The 21,783-nt window shown below is 41.2% G+C and overlaps 1 protein-coding gene across 8 annotated transcripts in view; it reads right to left on the reverse strand.

The window, feature by feature from the left end:
- Positions 1–21,783, reverse strand: part of ELAVL4 (ELAV like RNA binding protein 4) — a 90,808-nt gene that overhangs the window by 39,678 nt on the left and 29,347 nt on the right. For 5 of the 8 annotated variants that reach the window (XM_061412036.1, XM_061412033.1, XM_061412031.1 and 2 more), the window contains exon 2: positions 13,114–13,354. The exons of the other annotated variants lie outside the window; for them this stretch is intronic. In XM_061412036.1, coding sequence (XP_061268020.1) covers positions 13,114–13,354 — 241 coding nt within the window. The remainder of the gene's footprint in view (positions 1–13,113; positions 13,355–21,783) is intronic. 8 annotated transcript variants of the gene reach the window in all.

Genomic DNA, 21,783 nt, shown 5'->3' on the forward strand with positions numbered 1-21,783 from the left:
TGGGTTCAACTTTTCTCTGCCTCTTAGAAGCTGTGTGACCTAGGACAAGTTACTTAACCTTTCTGAGTCTGTTTCCTCACCCGTTTAATAGGACAAATAATACATACACCTCACAGAACTGCTGTGAGAATTATATACTATATGTCAGGTGTTGTTCTGGGTGTTTTACATATACTGATGCTCACAACAATCCTATCACTATCCCTATTTTACAAATGAGAAAACTGAGGCACAGAAAGAATGAAAATTTGCCTGTTATACAGCTAGTAAGGGCTTCCCTGGTGGCTCAGACGGTAAAGAATCCATCTGCAATGCAGAAGACCTGGGTTTAATCCTTGGATGAAGAAGATGCCCTGAAGAAGGGAATGGCTGCCCACTCTAGTATTCTTGCCTGGAGAATTCCATGGACAGAGAAGCCTGGCAGTCCAGTTCATGGGGTTGCAAAGAGTCGGACATGACTGTGAGACTAACACTTTTCAGGTTGCGAGGCCGGGATACAAGCATAGGCAGCTAGCTCTTAATCACTAGGCTCTCCTGCCTCATACAATCCTGGATTATAGTAGGTCCATGATATTTCCCTGGAAGACAGAGACACACATACTCAAATATATAAACACCTTACACCTCCTCTTCCTCTCTAGCTTTTCAGATTTGCTGTTTTTGTCATTAATTTATTACACGATGCAGTTCAAGTGGGCAGTGTGCAGACATCAGCTTCCCAAACACAAAGATCCTGTGTGGCTGCTCAAGGAACAGAAGAACAAATCCAACCCTAAGAAATGTTAGTTCATTCTGAATGATGACTCACAGCCGCTATTTTCACAAACAGCCTGCTAATTAAACTTTCTTATGAACTCTGCTAACCAATTTTTCCAATGCATGGAGAAAAATCATTCATTATAGACCGGAATCCAAAATCTAATATTAAAGCACAAGTAGGATCTGTGGCATTGTAATTTGATCAGCTTGAGCATTAATAACAGTTACACGCTGATGTCTGAAAGAGGTAATCAGCTTTTGTTGAGATGTATGTAGATAACTGAACAAAACATCTGGACTAGAAAGCAAAGCTAGCTTATCATAGGGGTTTTAGTATTTATTTTACCCTCAGATCCCCTGCTTACAGTAGCCTACCTTCTGGGTGACCACGGTAATGTCCTGAATTGGTGTAGCTCTTTAACTACTTATGGACACATTAGCTCATCTGATGTCACAACAGATGGCAAGGTGGAAAGAGCCAGTGTCATTGCCATTTTATGCCCAGCATAAAATGAGGCATTGAGGTACTGAATGGCCCAGAGCTAGAGCTAGAATAAGAACCTGGTGACTCTTTCCAGTTCCTCATGCTGCCACTCATAAAAGCTGGTATGATTTTTAAATAATTCTCAGAAACCGTCCTGACATTTTCCAATACTGAACTAAAGGCTTTCATTTATAATCTTCCAGAGCCACTAAAACTGCTGTGCATTATTACTGTAGTTATCTCTGAGGCTTACCAGGATCATCCTACACAGCCACGTTCATGACTCAGGATGAAACAGCAAAATACAAGGAACCCTCTCTGTGAAGGTCTCCTGACCCAACTGGCCGCAGCATGTAGTCAGACAGACACAGGTACACAGCTTGGTCGCCTGCCAAGTGTGTGACTTCAGGTCAGTCATTTTAAACTTTCTGAGCCTCAGTTTTCTCATCTGAAAAACAGGGCCACCATTACCTCTTGCGGGCAAGACCAGGATTAAATGAGATAATAGAGGGGCTGGCGTCTAGCAGTACTTAATAAATCTAAGTTCCCGTTCCATTCTTCGGCCTTCTCACACCCTGCGTCGTACTTGCTCCTTGGAATAACATGCTGAGGACTACACCAGAACAGAAATCCACTTTTACACTCCTCTCCATTCCTCTCCCTTTATCCATCTGCTGGCCCAGTTGGTAGAACCCTTGGAGAGAAGCGGGAAGGAGTTATGAGATAGAAGGGGCCCGTCCCATTTATTGCTTTAGTTTACAAGTGTCTTCATGTGGCATTTGGTTTGAACTCACAAGTACTGTTCAAAGAAGGTAAAGATTTATCTTTATATTGTACACTGAGAATGGAGGTCTAGGTGAATACAGACCTATGCAAGGGCATGCCCACTTCTACTAAGTGTGTGTGTGTGGGGAGGGGGTTTTGGTACAGGAGTTTGACACCTGTCCCACCTTTGGTTAGTCCAATGCATTGCATCTGGTTTTCTTTTTTCTGGCATCTGGTGTTTTTGACCAGAAAGTATGTGAGTGTGTGTGTGTGTGTGTGTGTGTGTGTGTGTTGGGGACTGTAGAGCTCTTGGGTAGTGCTCATTTCTTTTGTAGTTAAAGGGTGGTCTGTCTCACTGGGAAGGCTCTGCTGACAGGTGAGGGCCACTGGGGAGAGAAAAGGCAGCTGAGGACTAATTGCAGCTTCCAGGGTCAGTACCTGGAAGTGAGGCTGACATTTGTTTCTCCTGTTTATTAACCAGCTCAGGGTCCTGGATGATGGGGAACTTGCCAGAACTCAGTGTAGGAACCCTCACCAGGGAGATGGGCGCAGAAGTCTGATGTTTCTGCATGCCCAACCCTGGGATGTAAAGGGGACAGAGTGACTGTGGAGACTCAGAAGCCACCTGCATCTCAGTTCAGGGCAGCAGGCAAGGAAGCCTGCTTCAACTGTCTATACCTTTTATTAATGAAAACAGGGACTCCACTCAGGCAGCTTCTCTGTTGGCTGCCTGCCCCAGCCATAAAAAACAAGTCTATCAATCCAACATGGATTTAATTTGAAAAAAAGAAAACTCTATGTATGTGATTTCAGGCTTCATACCCCACCCTATAGGATAATTGGCAACAGTCTTCATGATCAGAGGCTCTAGTGAGTGTGGTGGGAAGGGAGCAGGGCTGGGAACCTGGTTACCACTTGAGAATGGGATCAAGGTTGTCATCATCCACGTTTCCTTGATGTAAAGAAAACTCAGACTAGGTGGTTTTGGAGAGGTGGTCTGTTACTTCTGAGATGAGTCATCTAGCCACAATTAATTTATGAACTTTCTCTCTGGTCTCCTTTTACCATTCTACTATTTCCCTTCTACCTTGTTTTTTTTTTAAATCTATGGCTATTTAAATTTTAGCTCTTTTCTATCTCATAAGTCAATTCAAATTCTTTTTGGGTCAAATGGCATATAAATAAATAAGGCAGAAAGAGGAGGTAGGACAGGAAACAAGCAAAGAAAGGAAAAAAGAGGAAGAAAGGAAAATAAGAAGTCAAGAGTTTCTTCTTTGGGGTGCACTGGTCTTATCTGTAAAGTAAGTATAGACATTGCCGATATTGGGTACTTTAATAGGGTCAGAAGAGGTACTGAGTATAAAAACCTTTGCAAATAAACATGAAAGGCAAATATCAGGGGTTATTAAGTATACCTTTCACAGTCATACTACCAATAAAATTATTTAATCTGATTTAAGATGTTTGTGAAGAGAGGCGGCCATAGGAGTTAATTACCCTAATTAGCTGTATTCCACTCAGTGTAGATTGGGCCCTGTCTCACTAGACATCCAACAACAAAACAAGGGCCAAGCAGAAAACCAAACTTATAAATCAGTGCGAAACTGAAGTTTTTGGAAAGAGACTCACTAGAGAACATGACTCTGACCTCAGTGAGAAAAACAGTAATTCCCAAATCACCATGAGAAGTCTGCCAAGTTGTCCACCTCCTGTGTTAGGTCAGGTTATTTATTGGCAAAGTAGAAGGAACACAGACTTTGGAGTCTGACAGACTTCGGTTCAAATCTCAGTTTCACAACTTATTAGCTGTGACCTTAGATAAATTACTTAACCACTCTGACCTTATTTCATCAACACAAAGTGAGTCCTAACTTTACCCCAAGGAGTAGTTCTGCCTGTTTTATTCACTATCCCTTGACGATGTCTCTGAAGCTTGGCTCAGCTGTTTTCTCTGTGTCTACTCATCTCGGATAATCTACTCTCTACCAAGTTCAAGGCTCACTCCTATTTGACACTTGCTCTGAGAACCCCAGCCCACGGTGATCTTTTTCTCCTCTGAACACCCATAGCTGATGTTTTATTCATTTTCATTCAGCAACGGCAGAGTAGTAAGGTAACAGAAATACCATAGGCTTTGTATTCTCCAGCTGATTCTTTTTTTTAAAAAATAAATTTATTCATTTTAATTGGAGGCTAATTACTTTACAATATTGTAGTGCTTTTGCCATACATTGACATGAATCCACCATGGGTGTACATGTGTTCCCCATCCTGAACCCCCCTCCCACCTCCCTCCCCATCCCATCCCTCTGGGTCATCTCAGTGCACCAGCCCTGAGCACCCTGTGTCATGCATCGAACCTGGACTGGCGATCCATTTCACATATGATAATATACATGTTTCAATGCCATTCTCTCAAATCATCCCACCCTTGCCTTCTCCCACAGAATCCAAAAGACTGTTCTATACACCTGTGTCTCTCTTGTTGTCTTGCATATAGGGTTATCATTACTATCTTTCTAAATTCCATATATATGCATTAGTATGAACTGAATACTGTATTGATGTTCTTCTTTCTGGCTTACTTCACTCTGTATAATATGCTCCAGTTTCATCCACCTCATTAGAACTGATTCAAATGTATTCTTTTTAATGACTGAGTAATACTCTATTGTGTATATGTACCACAGCTTTCTTATCCATTCGTCTGCTGATGGACATCTAGGTTGCTTCCATGTCCTGGCTATTGTAAACAGTGCTGTGCAACTAACTGATTCTTATCCTTGGCTTTCTGATCTGTAAAATGGAGATAATACCATGGACCATGCATAACTGGTACAAAGCTTCAATGAGATAACATACATGATGTGTCTGACCGTTGCTGACACACAGTACTGTGTGCATGTGTGCTAAGTCACTTCAGCTGTGTCCGACTCTTTGCAACCCTAGGGCTTTCCTGGTAGCTCAGCTGATAAAGAATCCGCCTGCAATGCAGGAGACCCTGGTTCAGTTCCTGGGTCAGGAAGATACCTGGAGAAGCGATAGGCTACCTACTCCCTGTATTCATGGGCTACCCTGGTGGCTCAGATGGTAAAGAATCTGCCTGCAATGTGCGAGACCTGGGTTCGATGCCTGGGTCAGGAAAATACCCTGGAGAAGGGCACGGAAACCCACTCCAGTTTTCTTGCCTGGAGCATCTCCATGGACAGAGGAGCCTGGTGGGCTACAGCCCATGGGGTCTCAAAGAATCAGACACGACTGAGCGACTAAGCACGGACCGTAACCTTCCAGGCTCCTGTGTTCATGGGATTCTCTAGGCAAGAATACTGGAGTGGGTTGCCATGCGCTCCTTGAGGGGATCTAGCGCCACCCGGGAAGGCCTGACACACAGTAGGTACCTCATCAAACCGCCAACTTCATTGTTCTGTTATGAATCCTTTTGTGCTCTCTTTCCAGTGAAATTAACAGCAAAGGTCAGGAAAAGCAAGTTTGGGCTTTGGTGAAAAACAAAACAAACATCCCCCGCCCAACCACTAGGCCCCTCCTGCACCGCCCCGCCCCCCACTCCCCTGCCGCCAAAACACAGAAAACAGCAAATGTGGCCCCACCTTTATGCGTCACATGGGCTCCCAGCCACTCCCAGACCTGCAGACTGCTGTAGGGCCCTGTAATTTGTCCTGACTTCCTCTACTCATTGGCCGTGCTAGCAGCAACATGCGGGCACAAACTACGTCTTATTCTCTTTAGCTTCCTCACAGACTCTGATACAGAATTTAAGAGAATAGAAGGAAAAGATATAACATTTATTTGGTCTGAGGGAGCAGACACTAAATAAATAAAGTTGGCTGATTGAAAATCTTTCACAAATGTAAAAGCCTTATACAACTATATGGTCTCCATCTGAATTTTATCTTTTCTCCAAACTAGAAATATCTTCTCCCATCAAAGCTCAATTTTGGGACTGTAGGAAAAACAAAAAGGCAACTTAAAGATCTTTAGTTCTGACAAGGAATAAAAGGTAACAAAGTTCATCAGTTAAGAGCAGTACGGGGTGGGGTGGGGGAGAATGAAAAAAATCACCACTATCACAGCTCACAGAAGACAAGAAAAAATGATTTTCCCATTAACACATTTCAGAAAGCACTTTCCTCCTACCCTGAAGCTGATGAATTACATTTTTAGATAATGTATGGAAATTTCAGTTAGACATTACCTTCCTACTTAGTTCCTAGTCTCAATCAACCAGGTCATTCTATAGAGAAGGGGGGAAGAGAAGTGGAGAGAGAGAGAGAGAGAGAGAGAGAGAGAGAGAGAGAGAGAGAGTGTGTGTGTGTGTGTGTGTGTTGGGGGGAGGAGGGGTGGCTGAGTGAACAGGGAATTGGTCTTAGGAACCAAACAGCCAGTTAAAGTACAGAAATAGAAAATCCTTAAAATACTCAGTCCTGATTCACATCCCAGGTAAAAATCCCTTGAGACACCTCTCTTGGGATGTGAGAATATTTTCCTATGGTTATCTGAGTTCAGAAGCAGGACAGAACCATCTGATTTGGAAGGGAAGATGAAGGGAAAGATAGCCAGGGGGCAAAAGGAAACCATACCTGGTCTATAATCCTGCCTATTGCCGTCCTGGGAAAAAAATATGTTGAAAGAAACAGAATGTACCTGCACAAGCTCTAAGCCTCACAGCTCCACTCAATTGCCAACCTGTCCTAATTAGAAAGGATGGGAGGTTCCTGATTGCCCTTGATGGGTGTGTAAGAGGCACAATGATTATATGGTTCACGGTTTGCACTTAACGTTTTGGAGTTCTTTAAGTTCCCCTTAATAAAGCAGACCCCTATTCTCCTGTTTTGTAACCCCATTAGTCTGTCAAATCTTCTCCTTAACTAAAAATTTTCCATTCAACCCCCAACAATAATCAATCCTCTCCCCAAGTCAACAACTCAAATTTCTTTTACTCTTCTTTGTGGAATGTGTATAAAATGACTGCAGGGAGGTGATAAATAAAATAATAGATGCAAATCTGCCTGATTTTCCTCTGAATTCAGGAGGCACATTGCACTGTATCAAGTACATTTGCAAAATCAGCAGCAAAATATGCTGATAAATGCTACTATTTCCTCTACCCTTCCCATTGCTAACACATAACCCTCTGATGTGCATGTAGAAAAGTTCATTTAGCTAATCAATATCTTGGGATTTTCTTGGATCTGCATAATTGAGGCTGGGTTTTAAGTATGCTTAAACTTAAGGCGGCATCCATTTCAACACAGTGCTTGGAAGATAAAGAAAAGGAGAACACAGTGAGGGGTATCTTGTGAAGAGAGAATTTGAAGATAAGAACCACTCGAAGTCTATTCTTTCTGTTCAGGTAAGCAGTGACCTTACTGGTCACAGGTATTTTTTTTTAATGCATATCATGCTATCTTCCGAGACAAAAGATTTTAAACTCTAATTATATTTTCCCTGTACTAAAAGTTTTCATTCCCTAGGTAATATAAATTGTGTTGGTTTGCAAGGGGGAGATGTCAGTTTAGTATTTTTAGGGAAACTGGCAGAGATAAACTATAATGGGACAACTCACAATTAGTCAGAGAGCCAAGAGTTCAAGTCCCAGCTCCGATACTTGGAAGCTAAGTCATCTTGGGTAAATGACTCAACTGCTCCTGAGCTCAAGTTTCTTGGACTGTAAAATGACTGTCTTGGGGATTACATGAAACTTCATTTATTGATCTCAGCCCAATGATCAGCACATAGTAAGCACTCAATAAACACTGGCTATGATTATGAATCTCCAAGAAGTCCCAATTTACTATTTAAATGAGCGACTATATTTAAAGCTTGTAATATAGTATCCAGAATACACAGAAAGCACACAAAAACATACAAAAGCTGCTGCTATTATTTTTATTTGTCTTTGCTGGATGCTGTCAGAAATTACATCAATAAACTTACCCCAGGGCTGAACTGACATTTCAGAAGTAAATTCAAAGCATTTTTGTACTTTAGGATTTTTTTTATAGCCTTTTTATTGTTAATAATGTTATCTTAGAAGCAAAACAATTAAATTCCCACAATGTCCCTATTAGTCCAGTTCCTTGTAAATATATGAGGTAACATAAGGTAACCCACAATCCTCACTCGCCTCTCCCTCTTGAACCCAAGAGACTGTATCCTATGTAATACCTCTTGGCCTTGATGCTCTAACAGACACAGCTTCCTCCCAACCCCTAACCCCCAACCACCCACTGCTGTAGTCCAATCCTACCTCCTGAGAGGGAATTATTAGCACTTTCACAAATCTAAGAAAGAACAGAAGTTACCCAGTGTCACTGAATCAACACTGAGTTGGTTCCTTTAATTAGAGCTGTGATTCTACACACAAAGGCTGTGGCAAAGCATTCACCCTCATGCCTCCAGTAGTGAAGCATCTTTTTTGCCTTATTCTGCTCTTTCCACTAAATGATAATATTAATTACGCCAAAGTCATATATTATAAAGGAAGAATGAAAAGATGGATTAGAGGTGGGGTTTAGGAAATGTTGTCTTTGTCCATCAGGTGCAACTCTAACTGATAATGTTCTCTGTTTTGGCCCCAGGGCACAGCATGTGGGATCTTAGTTTCCTGGCCAGGAATTGAATGGACACCCCTTGCATTGGAAGCTCTGAATCTTAACCACTGGACTGTGAGGGAAGTCCCTGACTTAATGTTTTCATATGCTTAACTTCACTTGGCAGCACTTCAGTATGAGAGGACTGCGTCTGAGAGGCATGACCCGGCTTTACTTCCTTTGTCCAAAGCGCAGAAGAATAAAAAAAGACTTTTGTTCTTAGATTTTTTTGCTCCATTCCTTTTGCTTTTCTTCTGTCTACCTAAATCCTAACCCCATTCTTCAAATGCCACCTCAATAGCTCTAGCTAATGGAGACTTCACCTTTCCTCAACCACCCACAGTCCATATAGTCTATTTCATATACTGGTCACTCCATATATTCAGTTTTATAATGGATAATGTTCATTTTGGACCACCCCATCCTTAAACCCCCACTTCAGAGTTCTCATTTGCCTGAAATGGATAGAAAACTAGTCTTAAAAACCATACTGCATGGGTACATGAAGAGTGATATCAAGTAAAAATATAACTCTTTTTTTATCACCATGATGCAAATAATCACACAGTCTAGATAGGCAGATCAAAACTCCTTGCTATCGTACACTGATTTATTTCTGGGGAATTTTCTTTGTTACTTTCCTCCCTCCTTTTTCTGTTCCTTTTCGAGAGGGGTGATAACAAGAGAGACAATTATAAAGATGCAATTTAGCATTCCAGCTGTGCTGGCTTTAAGATATACCATGAACCACCGAACTATCCTGGTTCAGCCATATGTTTCCTCCCCTAAAATACTAATCATCTAGGAACCTGGATTCAGAAATGCAATCTCAAAGCCTGAAAAACAAAAAGGCAACAACAACAAAAAAGAACTTAATTCAATTATCCACAGTCCACGGGAATAACAGAATTTCTACCAGGGGTTTGGTGTTCTTTGCCTGAGTTCCTCGGTGGCACGAATCCTTGCAGGACACATGCCATCTTCCTTTCTCTCCAGGAGCAGAGGTGCAGGTGGATGGAGAAAAATAAAGAACATAGCTTCCAGAGCCTCCTTGTGTTCACAGATGCACACAAAAGCAACTTGCAACATATATTTTCTCTCCCCGGTACCTAGATTATCCTGATAAGTGTCCTTTCCCAATTGGAAAAAAGAAAATCTAATATCTCTGAGAAGATAAGTAACAGAGATGTCCAAAACCACTGTAAGGGAATCTTAAACCTGGCATTTTCAGTAAATTTGACTCTCCACTGAAGGCTGAGTTATATCCCCAGAGGATGATAAATATTGTTATCTTTGCCTCTGGTTATACACAGGGGTCTTGTTTTAAGCCATGGAGCATTAGGTAGACTTGGCAGAGTGGAGCAACTGCTGCTCAGAGGAATGCCATGTTTCACTGGGTTATGGGGGAGGCTTAGCAGGCATCTTCAGGTAACACAGGCAGGGGCGTTGTCACATGCTTCCATGTAAGATCACGCTTTTGGAAACGGGGATCGAATCCCAGCTCCATCACCTGCTAATAAACCGTGCTGCCACGGTAAGGTACTAAACCTCACTAAGCTTCTGCGTCTTCATCTAAGGAAATGGAGGTTGTTCTCAGTGTTCAATAAAATAAGGTATGTTCAGTGTCCAGTAAGTACCTGGCCTAGAGTAAGTGCTTGATAAATAATAGCAAGTATGTTCTTGGCCGCATGACACTTAAGTCCATGCCCAAATTCAAATGGAGAATTCATTGACAGCCCACAGCAAGGAGTGAAGCCAGCCTACTGGCAACACCATTAACAGTTTCTGTTTCCCTCCTTCCCTCCTTCTTTCCTTCCCTCCCTCCCTACCCTCCTGTACTTTCAGAAGCCAGAACTTTCTAAGGAGATCGATTACATTCTCTTAGGGAGTGGTTAGGCTGGAAAATCTTAATCTTGAATTCTTATCTTTTTGCCACTTCCCACCCCCTAATCCTCCCACTGGGTATTTAGAACTCCCTGTAAACTTCACAGGATCGAGATGCATTGAGATCTGTAGGAGGTGTTGGAGGAAAAGGGGGGACTGGGATGTTAAAAATCAGGGCAACAAAAATACCTATGATGTCATTTACCCTGACTTCTGAACCACCACCAGCAGCCTTTTAACTTGGCAGGTGTGAAACCTCAGCCTCCCAGCCTGTGTTATCACTTAACCCCAAATGCAGGCCTCAGAGGGTCTTCCATTAGAGAGATCCCCACTCCGTCCCTACCTCCCCACAGTCTCTCTCTCTCTCTCCTTCTCTGACTTTTAGCGTAGCCAATTAAACCTGAACAACGGGTGGATGGAGGAAATATGCTGCATCTATGGAATGGTACAGCAGGGACCAGTTTCACTGTTAATTTAAAATGCTAGAATTAATTAGGTAGTGTAAATGAAGAATTTAATAAGCACTCTTTACAGCCACAAGTTCTACTTTTATTAAACACTGCTACCAAATGAGGGCAAATATCTCTGGTCTTTCTATATTTCCCTGCCTCATTCCCATAAGTTCTCTGCAAATAAAATTCTTTTTCCCCCTGAATTAAAAAATGCATAATTATAAATTTATGCCTGAATTGTATTTCTGCCTTCAACCCATAAGCTTCTTCTTTAAGCTCAGATGCCACTGTATGTCTCTGCTTGTGCTGGAGAGGGTGCTAAACAAACCCAAGTTGACAATTTCGGTTTTGTATACCAAATTAAAGGCTGTCTTCGAAGCTGTCACTCCTATTCAAATCCACTCAGTGAACTACCAAATTAGCATTCTTTCAGTAAAGGAATCTGCTTGTTTAAACATGTGTCTTTAGAAAACAAAGAACAACACCATGAATCAGTACTTCTGAAAAATCTCACTACACTTCTAAAGGAACTCTTTTGAAAAGGTGCTTAATAATATTCACTAAGATAGCTGGCAGAGTCCCTATTTAGAAGGTAAGGCTATACCAAAAATACATTTTCCATACAGGAGTAGGAGGAAGAATCATATGGTTAACTGGTTTTAATTTGGTTTGAATTATCATCCTATTATATAAAGATTATTCAGGAATCTAAACATTGGCTTTCTGACAGCATAGGCAGTTCTGTCAAAGGATGGATGATCCAGGGCTCTGGGATAAGAACACCAAAGCCGTGGCCCTATTTGGAGACCTTGATAAAATTTCTCTGTTCTAGTCACTCTTCTTGAAACATACTAACTGCGCTTATAATAATAATACCCTCCCCGTTACTGAGAGACTACTCTGCAAGATGCATTGTGCTAGGCAGTATATATCCAATCTTCCATTTAGTCCTCACAAAAAATCCTTTAAGATAAGTATTATTTTCCAACTTTACAGAAGAGGAAATTAAATTTGGTGAGTTATGTGATTTTTATATGTTAACAATTATTTGAGTTTTATGATTTTTCAAAATAATATATATAGGGGACAAATTGACAAGGGAATCAGAAGAATTGGAGAATATGGCTACATGCACACAAATACACTGTATTCTCTGATTTAAAAATCAAGATAACGTATTTCAATATTTTAAAGTTTCCTTTTTCCTATATAGGCCAGCTGCTCTTCAGTTAAACTGTCCAGAGAGAGGGAAATAAAAGTCAACATTCAAAAATGATAAATACTCAAAGCTGAGTGTGAATGATTTTAGGAGGGGAGCATCAAAGCATAGCAGCTTCACTGCCATCACGATGTAGTCCAATATTTTTCTAAGAAAACATTCTCACTTCCAGAAAGATTACAGGGAAACGACCCCCATCCCCAGCCCCAAAGGATTATAGCGTCAGTATCTGGCAGACTCGAGGTCCTCAATGAATGACTGTCAATTAGAAAAAAATCACAACCTAAAGCTTTCAAGTATTGAAGGGTAGGGTATTGTTTTACTTTCCAGTAAAAAGTCTCTGAATTCTCAAAGAGTATCTTCACAACAAACACATAACATAAAATTCCTTCATGTAGCATCTCCCTCCCATGACAGAGTAGATTTATTCCAGAATAATCTGCTCTCCTTAAGGCCTATTATTCCCAGGGACAATGGGCAGTTGTGACGACAATAGCCGCCTCTAAAACACTGTCTCGGACACATGGAAGAACACTGGACACACACGAACCAAACGTTTAAGAGGAAAGGAATAAACAGACAAAGACGAGTACGGGGTTGGGGGCAGAGGGCAGAACTGAGAACTAAAGAACAGAGTGTAGGGGTGGCTGATTAAGAATAAAAGAGGATACAACCAAAGGATTATTTCACATAAAGCAAAGCTGAGGAAGCTCCAAAATCTTTATCTGCTTCCTGGTCCTACCAGTCCGCAAAGCGGTTGCATGTAGTATTCACACACATATGCATTTGTGACTGTAACCATGCTATCCTTGAATGCAGGACACAAGCTGCAAACACTCAAAGCCACCACCACACACACGCACTCCTGCCAAAGTCTGCATTTCTAATGGAACAAGGTGGCTGTGAATCCCAAGCCTAGAATAGTGAAGAAGAGCGTACCTGTAATTTTGTCTCTCACGAGTTTGCAGGATTCTATTTCACCAATGCTCCCAAAGAGACTCCTGAATTCCTCCTGGGTCATATTCTGGGGTAAATAGTTGACTATGAGGTTGGTTTTGCTGTCATCTGTGGCTGCCCCTGTCTGCATGGGAGAAGGACAGTTTCTATTGTTGCTGGAGGGTCCATTGCTTGTATTGGATGTCGGGCCATTTGACACCTGAGGCTCCATGGTGCTAATTATCTAAATAAAAATAAAAATATTAAGCCTTTTGATATCTCAAAGACACAAAGTCTCTTTCAAGATTTGATTTTATTTTTTGTAAAGAAAGGGAACAAGATAAAGCAGGATGGAGCAAAAGAGATGAGGTTGTGAACACAGCCAATTTAGAAACATGTTTTTAACCAAAATGTTAAACTCCCCTTGCTATTTTTAGGCCAGCCCATAGATTTTGAACACAGACTAGAATGCAGTGGGAACTCTCCCATTATTTTGTTAATGAAAAGCTAATTCCTGTTTTCATTACACAATCACTCTCAGAAATGTATACTTAAGCCACACCAAATTATAATTAAAATGTAAAGTAATAATCATGATTAAAATTATAGTTCCATTAAAGCTGAAAAAGCTAAACATAGAGGGCTACGCTCACAAGATCAAATACAGTACCTGTTTATTAACTATCTCATAAAGTAAAATGACATTAAATTAAGTGGGGCTGTTTCATATGGGAAGGGTTTAGATTTTCACTGATGCTTAATAATGATCAAACTTTAGATTTCATAAAAGCACGCTGGGGAGCTACAAAGTTATCTAATGATGTTTCTCCCCAGCTACTCTGTTATTGTTTCTCCTGGACCTCAAATAAAATAAAAAAACATGAAGGAAAGTTCTCTCTAGGTCTCTACTTCAAGTCTAGTCCAGCCCCAGATGGTCCTTTCACACATTACTCAAAAAAAGACTTCTGTGTATTTAAATAGTTACTTAAAGAAATATTTCCACGAATGTGTTAACTGTTTGAGGCAGCATGCGTGGAATAAAGAGACAAGCCTCAGTCTCTATCCACAAGGAGCTTACAGTCCACAGAGGACATAGAAGGCAAAGGGCTGCAACTGGACAGTGGCCATGTAATGGAGGAGCAATCAATCCTGCTTAAAGGACAGGGGTACTCAGGGAAAGTCCCAAGAAGATGTTGTTAGAATTAGGTTTTACATGAAAAGTGGGTTTAAGCTCATGGAGCTGGTTCATGAAGATGCCTTGTATGGTATGACAAGCACTGAGAATCAGAAAACTGCAGAGCCAGAAAGAAGGCACTTCAGGCAATACAATTCAGTTCAAAACTCTCCTGTTGGAGATGAATTCCAGAGACATCCAGAGATTTCTTTGTCATCACAGGAAAGTGGGGCAGAGTCTAGGCCTGTACCCAGTTTTCCTGGCCCGAATGCAGTCCATCGGTCCCACTTTTCCATTCTATCTGAGCTCCATCCCTTCCTCATCTTTACGGTGTTATTTCCATCTTCTGTGAAATTGAACATCAGCTCCTTGGAAATGGGATCATGCTCTGTCATTCCCTAGTTGTACAACTTTGGGTAAGGGACTTGAACTCTGAGAACCTTAGTGTTCCTCATTTGAAAGAGGAGAAGAACAATGCTGCCTGCTTTGCAAGGTGTTAAGAAGGATCTGGTGACAGAATATATGTAAAGTGCCTGAATAGTGGTGGGAACATAACCACAATCATTGATATCCATTAAAGTCATTCTAGGGCTTCCCCTGGTAGCTCAGCTGGTAAGGAATCCACCTGCAATGCAGGAGACCCTGGTTTGATTCCTGGGTGGGGAAGATGCCCTGGAGAAGGGATAGACTACCCATTCCAGTATTCTTGGGCTTTCCTGGTGGCACTGCAAGTTACCTGATGTGACTTCTCTCACTGACTCCCCACCAGAAAGGAGTGAGGCATATTCTAACATCGTCTGTGTTTTTTTATAGACAAAAAAACCCCAAGCTTAGCAGATATCTGATTACTAGTAGCTTCCATTATTATTACTATTATTTGGCTGCTCTGAGAAATTTGGGGAGATAAGCCTGTTTATCTAATACACATGTAGTAAACTGTACAAGTCTCAAGGGTACAACTCAAGGAATGTTTACAAAATGAACACAACTCACACTCAAGTAACCACCTTTCAGACCATGATACAGAAAATGACCAGCATTCCAGAAGACTTTCTTGTGTCCCCATCCTCATCATTCATACCACCCACCAAGGTAACCACTACTCTGATTTCTAATTCATAGACTTATTTTTTTTTTAAATTTTATATACATGGAATCACACAAAATGTACCCTTTTATGTCTTTTCACATATTATGTCTGAGTGTCTTTCATGTTTTGAAATATAGAGGTAGACTGTTCTTCTCCATGTCTGGAGAAAATTGCATTGTATTAAAATATTATGTTTTATGTATCTCTTTTACTTTGAAGAACACTGGGTTATTTTTAGTTTTGTTTTTTTTTTTAACTATTATAGATAATGCTGCTATGAGCATTACATACACATCCTATGGTGTACATACACATTTCTGTTGGGAATATTCTTTGGAGTCTATTTTGGGGTTCAGGGGTATTTCTGCTTTAGTAGGTACTGTCTATAGTTTTTCTAAATAGATGTACCAACCGACTCTCCCATATGAAAGTTCTAGTTGCTGCTCATCCTCATCAATGTCCAGAGGCTGTTTTTTTGTTGTTGCTGTTTTTGTTTTGTTTTGCTTTTTGCTTATTTGCTCATCTGAAACATAGTGGTATAGTAAGAAGGGAATAAGTTTTAGAGTTTTAGCTGACTTAAAACTCTAGTTCTACTACTTATTAGCTCCGTGATCTCAGGCACTTGGGTTCTTGGGCCTGTTTTCTCTTTATAAACCAGAATAACACCACTGTGCAGGGTTATTTATGTATGTAAGATGCCTAGAACATAAAGTGGCTAGAAGCATCGTAACTATTACTCCTCATTATGCCCTACATGGATAAGCTTTGCTCTAATTGCTTCTTCTTCTGATAATCACAACTGGGAACTGAAACCAAAAGAAAGAAAATAAGTCTCAAGAGGAATCAGGGAAACAAGGCAGATGGAGGAAGGTGGGAAGCGTCTAAGATTCTTTGCCATCACGTAGGTAACTAAGTGGCTTCACTTATCACATCAAAACTTTCAGGACAACTGTGGGATTGTGTTAGGCTGGTCCAGAGAGCAAGGAGAAAGTAAAGGGCTCTGTAGAGGAATCTTAAATCAAGCTCTCCTCAGCACTGATTAACAAAAAAAAAAAAAAAAAAAATGCACCCAGTAACTCCTATGCAGATACTCTGCCCTTGAGGCAAGGGTCCAGGAAAGAATCAGGGCGTTGTGCCCAGGGGAGGGATCATGCTAATGGAGATGATGTTTTAGAACATCATCACAACTCCTGGCTGGGAGGTAGGTTTCTGCTCTGCCAAGCCATCGGCCTCCTGGGTCTGTGCAGTGCCTCCCTTTGCTGTCTTGTCTCACTGCTTCACTGAGTCAGGTGTCCAGGCAACAAACCTAAGGAGCACCACCAACTCACCAAGGAACATGAAAAACAGAATTTATCCAGTTCAGGAGGCTCGGCCAGCAGAACCACAGAGCTGCCCAACAGCTACATTTTGATTTAGTGGCAAAAAAATCAGTCCCACAATCTACAGAACGCCTTCCCTGCACCACTACGGTTCCTACTCAAACACCTGAGAAATATCCTGCAGTAAGGCAGCATTTAGAGTATCAGTGATGGAGCAGGACAAATGTAAGTCATACCTAGGCACGCTGAGATGCTGTGGGACCAAGACTGTAACAGGTCATCTGACAGCTGTGTTCATTCTTAATTCACTGGATGCTTGACTCACAGACACATGTCGTGAAAGCCAGTACTTGTCCCTGTGAATATTTCACAGGTCTCCCTGCTCCAGAAAGGCCTAGGAAGTATCAGGTCTGCAGCAAAGAAATTTCAGTTCCCCAGTAAGCCTTCTGGATCTCCTTACATCCTGTGTGGATTTCCTAATTTATGTTGACTCCTGGAGCTGAGCCCCATCTGTGCATCAGACAATCCTACCCTAACTGGGGTCCAAACCTCTGAAAAGGAACCATGAAATACAATGTTCAGTACTGAGCTCCTTTCATTGAACAAACCTATAAATCAGGTCAAGTCATTCCCGTCTCTTGGAGATGGAGCTCTCTTTACTCTGCACACACACTGCACAGTTATCCTTTTGTGGACTCAGAAGGAACTGAGGGAAATATACATATGCACACACACAGAGTTTTCTCAATAAAAGCGTACAGTTTTAAAGCTGAGAAACATTTGCAAATGTGTTAATATACATTGTGTAATAAGACCCCTTGCTGGTCTTAATGACGCATCCCAGGATGCAAGACAGGCTTAAAAAAAGAATCAGAAATGTAAAATGTCAGACTGAAAACTGACACACAAGAGAACCAAGAGCGTTACTTGGAAAATAAGAGAAGCTGCGAGGATGTAAATGTATGGAGTATGAAACTACGGCATTTTAAGGTCACATGCTAGACCTTACAGAGAGGACACCTGCAATCTCAACTTGGGAAAAAGACCAGAGGTAAACATGTGTGTTCGTGGGAAGCTATCCTCCAATAAATTCAGAAGCTGGCTTGGCGAAATCAGAATGCTTGCTTCCCCAGGGTAACACCTTTGATATTCTAATAGCACAATTTTCACTGCAAGTAAATATATCAGTTACTTAAGTGTGCATATGTACTTTAATGAAGGATTCTGTGTGGGTCTCACGGCCAACTTCGTAGCTGACCAGGTTCCAACCCCCTGACTTGCCTTCCTTCTCTCTTCTGAACAGCAATTAAGAACAGAATTACAGTCAGCATCCAGAAGAGAGCCTTGAGGAGGTTCAGTTGACTTCAAACTCTAATGGTTACACAAAGCACTGCATTAAATCTTTTATGTTCCCATGATGTATTTTAAGAAACATTATACAGGCAGAAAATTTCAGGGATAAACTATTAAAGCAGTGCACAATAACGCAGGCACTCAAATCTTGTCACTGTCAATGTCGATGGTTTGAATGACTAATTACTCACACTCAACACATTAACCTCACCCCTCCCACCCTCTTTTTTTTTCCTGCAAAATATACAACAAAAGCAAGAGGGAAGGCCTCAGGCATGCAGCTGCAGGGACGTTTATCTCTGCGGAGGCAGGAGGGAGAAGAAGCAGAGGTTGGGCCAGGCTTCTTTTTTTCTCAGGATGATACTGAGAAAAAAAAAAAGCCAACCCTCTCAGCCCTTTGTGGCTTCTCTGTTGCCACAATCCAGGGTCCTTCCCAACTGTCCTAAGTAACCATTCAATAACATCCTTCGTTATTGTTCACCTAAAGTATATGTTATACTGCTTCCTGGACAGGCCAGGTTATATTCATTAAAAAAAGGGTTTATTTCCATGATAGCTAGATCTGGAAATGTTAGATGAACGGGGATGGACCTCTGGAGTGCCAGGTACTGTGCAAGGTCCAGGGGATACACAAAGACTGGGAGCTGGCCCTCACTGAGCTCACAGGGTGGATGCATGATGTCAAAGAACATCAGGGGCCACTGAGTCCAACCCTGTAATCATAACAAGGAATCTGAGGACAAGAAAGGGGAAGTGACTTGCACAAGGTCACAGTGCTAGTTAGGCAGAAATGGCACTTAGGTCCAGGCCTATATCTCATTGCGTATTCTTGTGACAATGCAGACATGGCCATTTGGATGAGAGCTTACTTCTATTTTATCTTTGGGGGGAGTATGAAGATGGTTATATCACAAAAATGTGCCTGAATATAGGTGTGGAGATATGTTTATTTCCTTACTCTTCTGAGTAGAGTACTTTGCAGTTCACAAAGAATGGCAACCTCAACTCCGAGTTCCACAGTAGAGAGACCACATCTGTTTTATTTATAATAGTACCTCCTGCATGTGGGACAGGGCCTGAGAATGGGTAGGTTCTGCATTAAGAACGACTGAATGAATGAAAGTGCTTGCAAGTCCCATAGTTCCTAAATCCTTCTAACAACCCTGTGAAGTATAAGCCAATAATTTTAGTAGTGTCATCTCCATCTTCTGTATAGCAAGAAGATAGAATACTTATTGAGTTCCTATCATATGCCAGACATACATTTAGATATTATTTTAAATGCAGATTTTAAGAGGCATTCATTCAAGCAGGACTGCTAAAGCTTTGGCTGACATGGACCCTGTAGAGAACTTGCTGAATACCTTTGCCCTTTCTCCTTGGAAATATCTATCTATCTATCTCTATATATACACATAACACTTTGGGTACACTAAAATCAATCCTTGGTCTCAGACTGAAATCTCCCAATCGACTCTAAGAGTAGCAATATAATCAAAGGGCAGAAACTTCCCTTCTTTCCCAAATCACTCTTTTCATGGAATTTCTTGCCCTCAGAATTCATTCATTCATTCAAACAAATATTTATTGCCAAAGGGTCCACATGACAGAGGAGAGAATAAGCATGTCCTATGGCCAGAAAGTCCTTTAAGTGTATTAAGCAAGAGCCATTCTGAAATCCTAAAAAGGACTTAAAGCCTCCTTTAATGTTTCTTCCATCAGCTCATGAATCCCTTGCAGCTCCCTCTATCCCCCACTCTTCACAAGGCTTTCCTGTACTCAAGCTCAGGGGTGGGGAAGCCAGGTTAGAATTATAGGGCTGGTCTCTCGCCTTACACCTGAGGACATCACTATTTTAGGCCCCGGAGAGGCAAATCAGGGGTCCCAGCACAGCCCCCTCACCAGTTCTGTCAGCCACAACACGCCATAGCTCTGCTCCAGTATTTTCCATGGAAGTGGCAGTCTGACAATAAACTGTATGGTCTTGCATTTATGTATCTTAACCTAGTTTACACCGTCAGTATTTACGTCATGAGGCAAAATAAAAGATTACGAGTTTATATTACAGGAACCTGCGCCTGTAGAACTCACTGCTGACATTTATCATCAGCGCAGGACCCTTGTAACTCTATCATGCCACACTCAGCTATTCTCAACTTCTGATTTTCTAGGGGAGGGGTGGCCTTGATACTCTAAAAGCAGGCAGAAGGATCAAGAGAAAAGAACCTAAGAAGGTCACAGGTATATGTTTCTTTTTCAAATACTCTTCCTTCTACTTTCAGTGCCCTCAAAATGTCAGTATTCCCGGAAACTAGAAAGATACTAAAGGACTGTGCTGATTGCAAACACGTCTCAGGTGTGTACATCTGCAATACACATATGCATTTTATTAAATATTTTAATGAGTATTTAAAGGTGTTTTCTTTTACCATGTTGGAAGGACTTTTGAAAATTTATGTATAAAAGCTAAGCCTTATGTAATAGAACAAGCACTCCCAAGAGCATGAAGAATAATGTTTACCAAGGGCAGTCACTGAATCAAGCCATTAAAGAAATAGATTTAAATTATTCATGAGAACAAAAATAAAAGTCCTAATTCTCTTTGTAGGCATTTCCCACTTAACCCTTATAAAATTCTGACATGCACTATGTGAGACTCTGGTGGAGCAGCCCAGACTACTGCCTCTCACCCCCTTTTCAAAAGCCTGAAAAACAAATCCCCAAAGTTAGAAAATTACACAGCAGGCTCTGTGTTCCTGAAGACATATTATTTTTAGGAATAATTCTTCACTTTGCTTCTTGCTCCTTGAAAGATACTAAAAATGTCCTTACAACACCCCCCCCTCCAAATTCATATTTCTTTAAAGTTTTGTCCATCAGCTCATAAACTCTATACTCTCTTCTCCTTTTCAAGAGGTTTTAATTTGCTCAGATCCCTTCAGATTAAGTTTTTTCTAAATGCAATGCTTTCCTGGTTATGATTCAACTGGGAAGGAGCCATTAGTTATTAGTGGGGCCCAAGAGGAGGGGCTGAGATCTATGATCTGATCACTCTAGGAAAAGGGAATTTAGGACTATACCCCCACCACTAAGGTAATGACTCACAGAGACTGCTAGACAGGAGGATCTGGCTGAAGACTGCCTGCATGTCCCCCCAAACCATTTGTACCAAGTTTTTGTAGATTCTACTAGAAGGCAACTAGAAAACTCTAGAAAAAAAAATTAATTCCAACTGGGGAAAACATGCTGACAGTTTAATAATACCTTTGGGCAGATGCACAAATAACCTGAAAGACCTATTTACTCTAGGAAGTTATGTGGTAATAAATTCTCAGCATATCTTTAAAACAAGTGTATTCAATTCAAGACAAGTTTATTGAATGCTTTATAGACTAAGGCACCATTGGAGGAATTGGGGAAACAAAAATAATTTGATCCCTACTCTTACAGAGTTCAAGTTGAGAGAATGAGAAAGGAGGGGAGATAAACAAATAATTAAAATCAATGGTATACACCCCTTTCTTTAAGCAATTCCCTCCAGACTGTCTCTGATGACTCCCACCCCCACCCCCTCACCAAAAGCACGTGAATGAAATTATACACAGACAAGTCATATGCCACTCTGATACTGAACTGACAATCCTGTTTCTGGTCTGAATGCTTATGTCCTGAACAAATGACTATTTGGAACAATGAGGTAAGCTTGAGGCATTACTCCTCTGAAACAGCATCTTCTT

This window comes from Bos javanicus, chromosome 3 (assembly GCF_032452875.1).
Source record: "Bos javanicus breed banteng chromosome 3, ARS-OSU_banteng_1.0, whole genome shotgun sequence".
NCBI classification, from domain to species: Eukaryota; Metazoa; Chordata; class Mammalia; order Artiodactyla; family Bovidae; genus Bos; species Bos javanicus.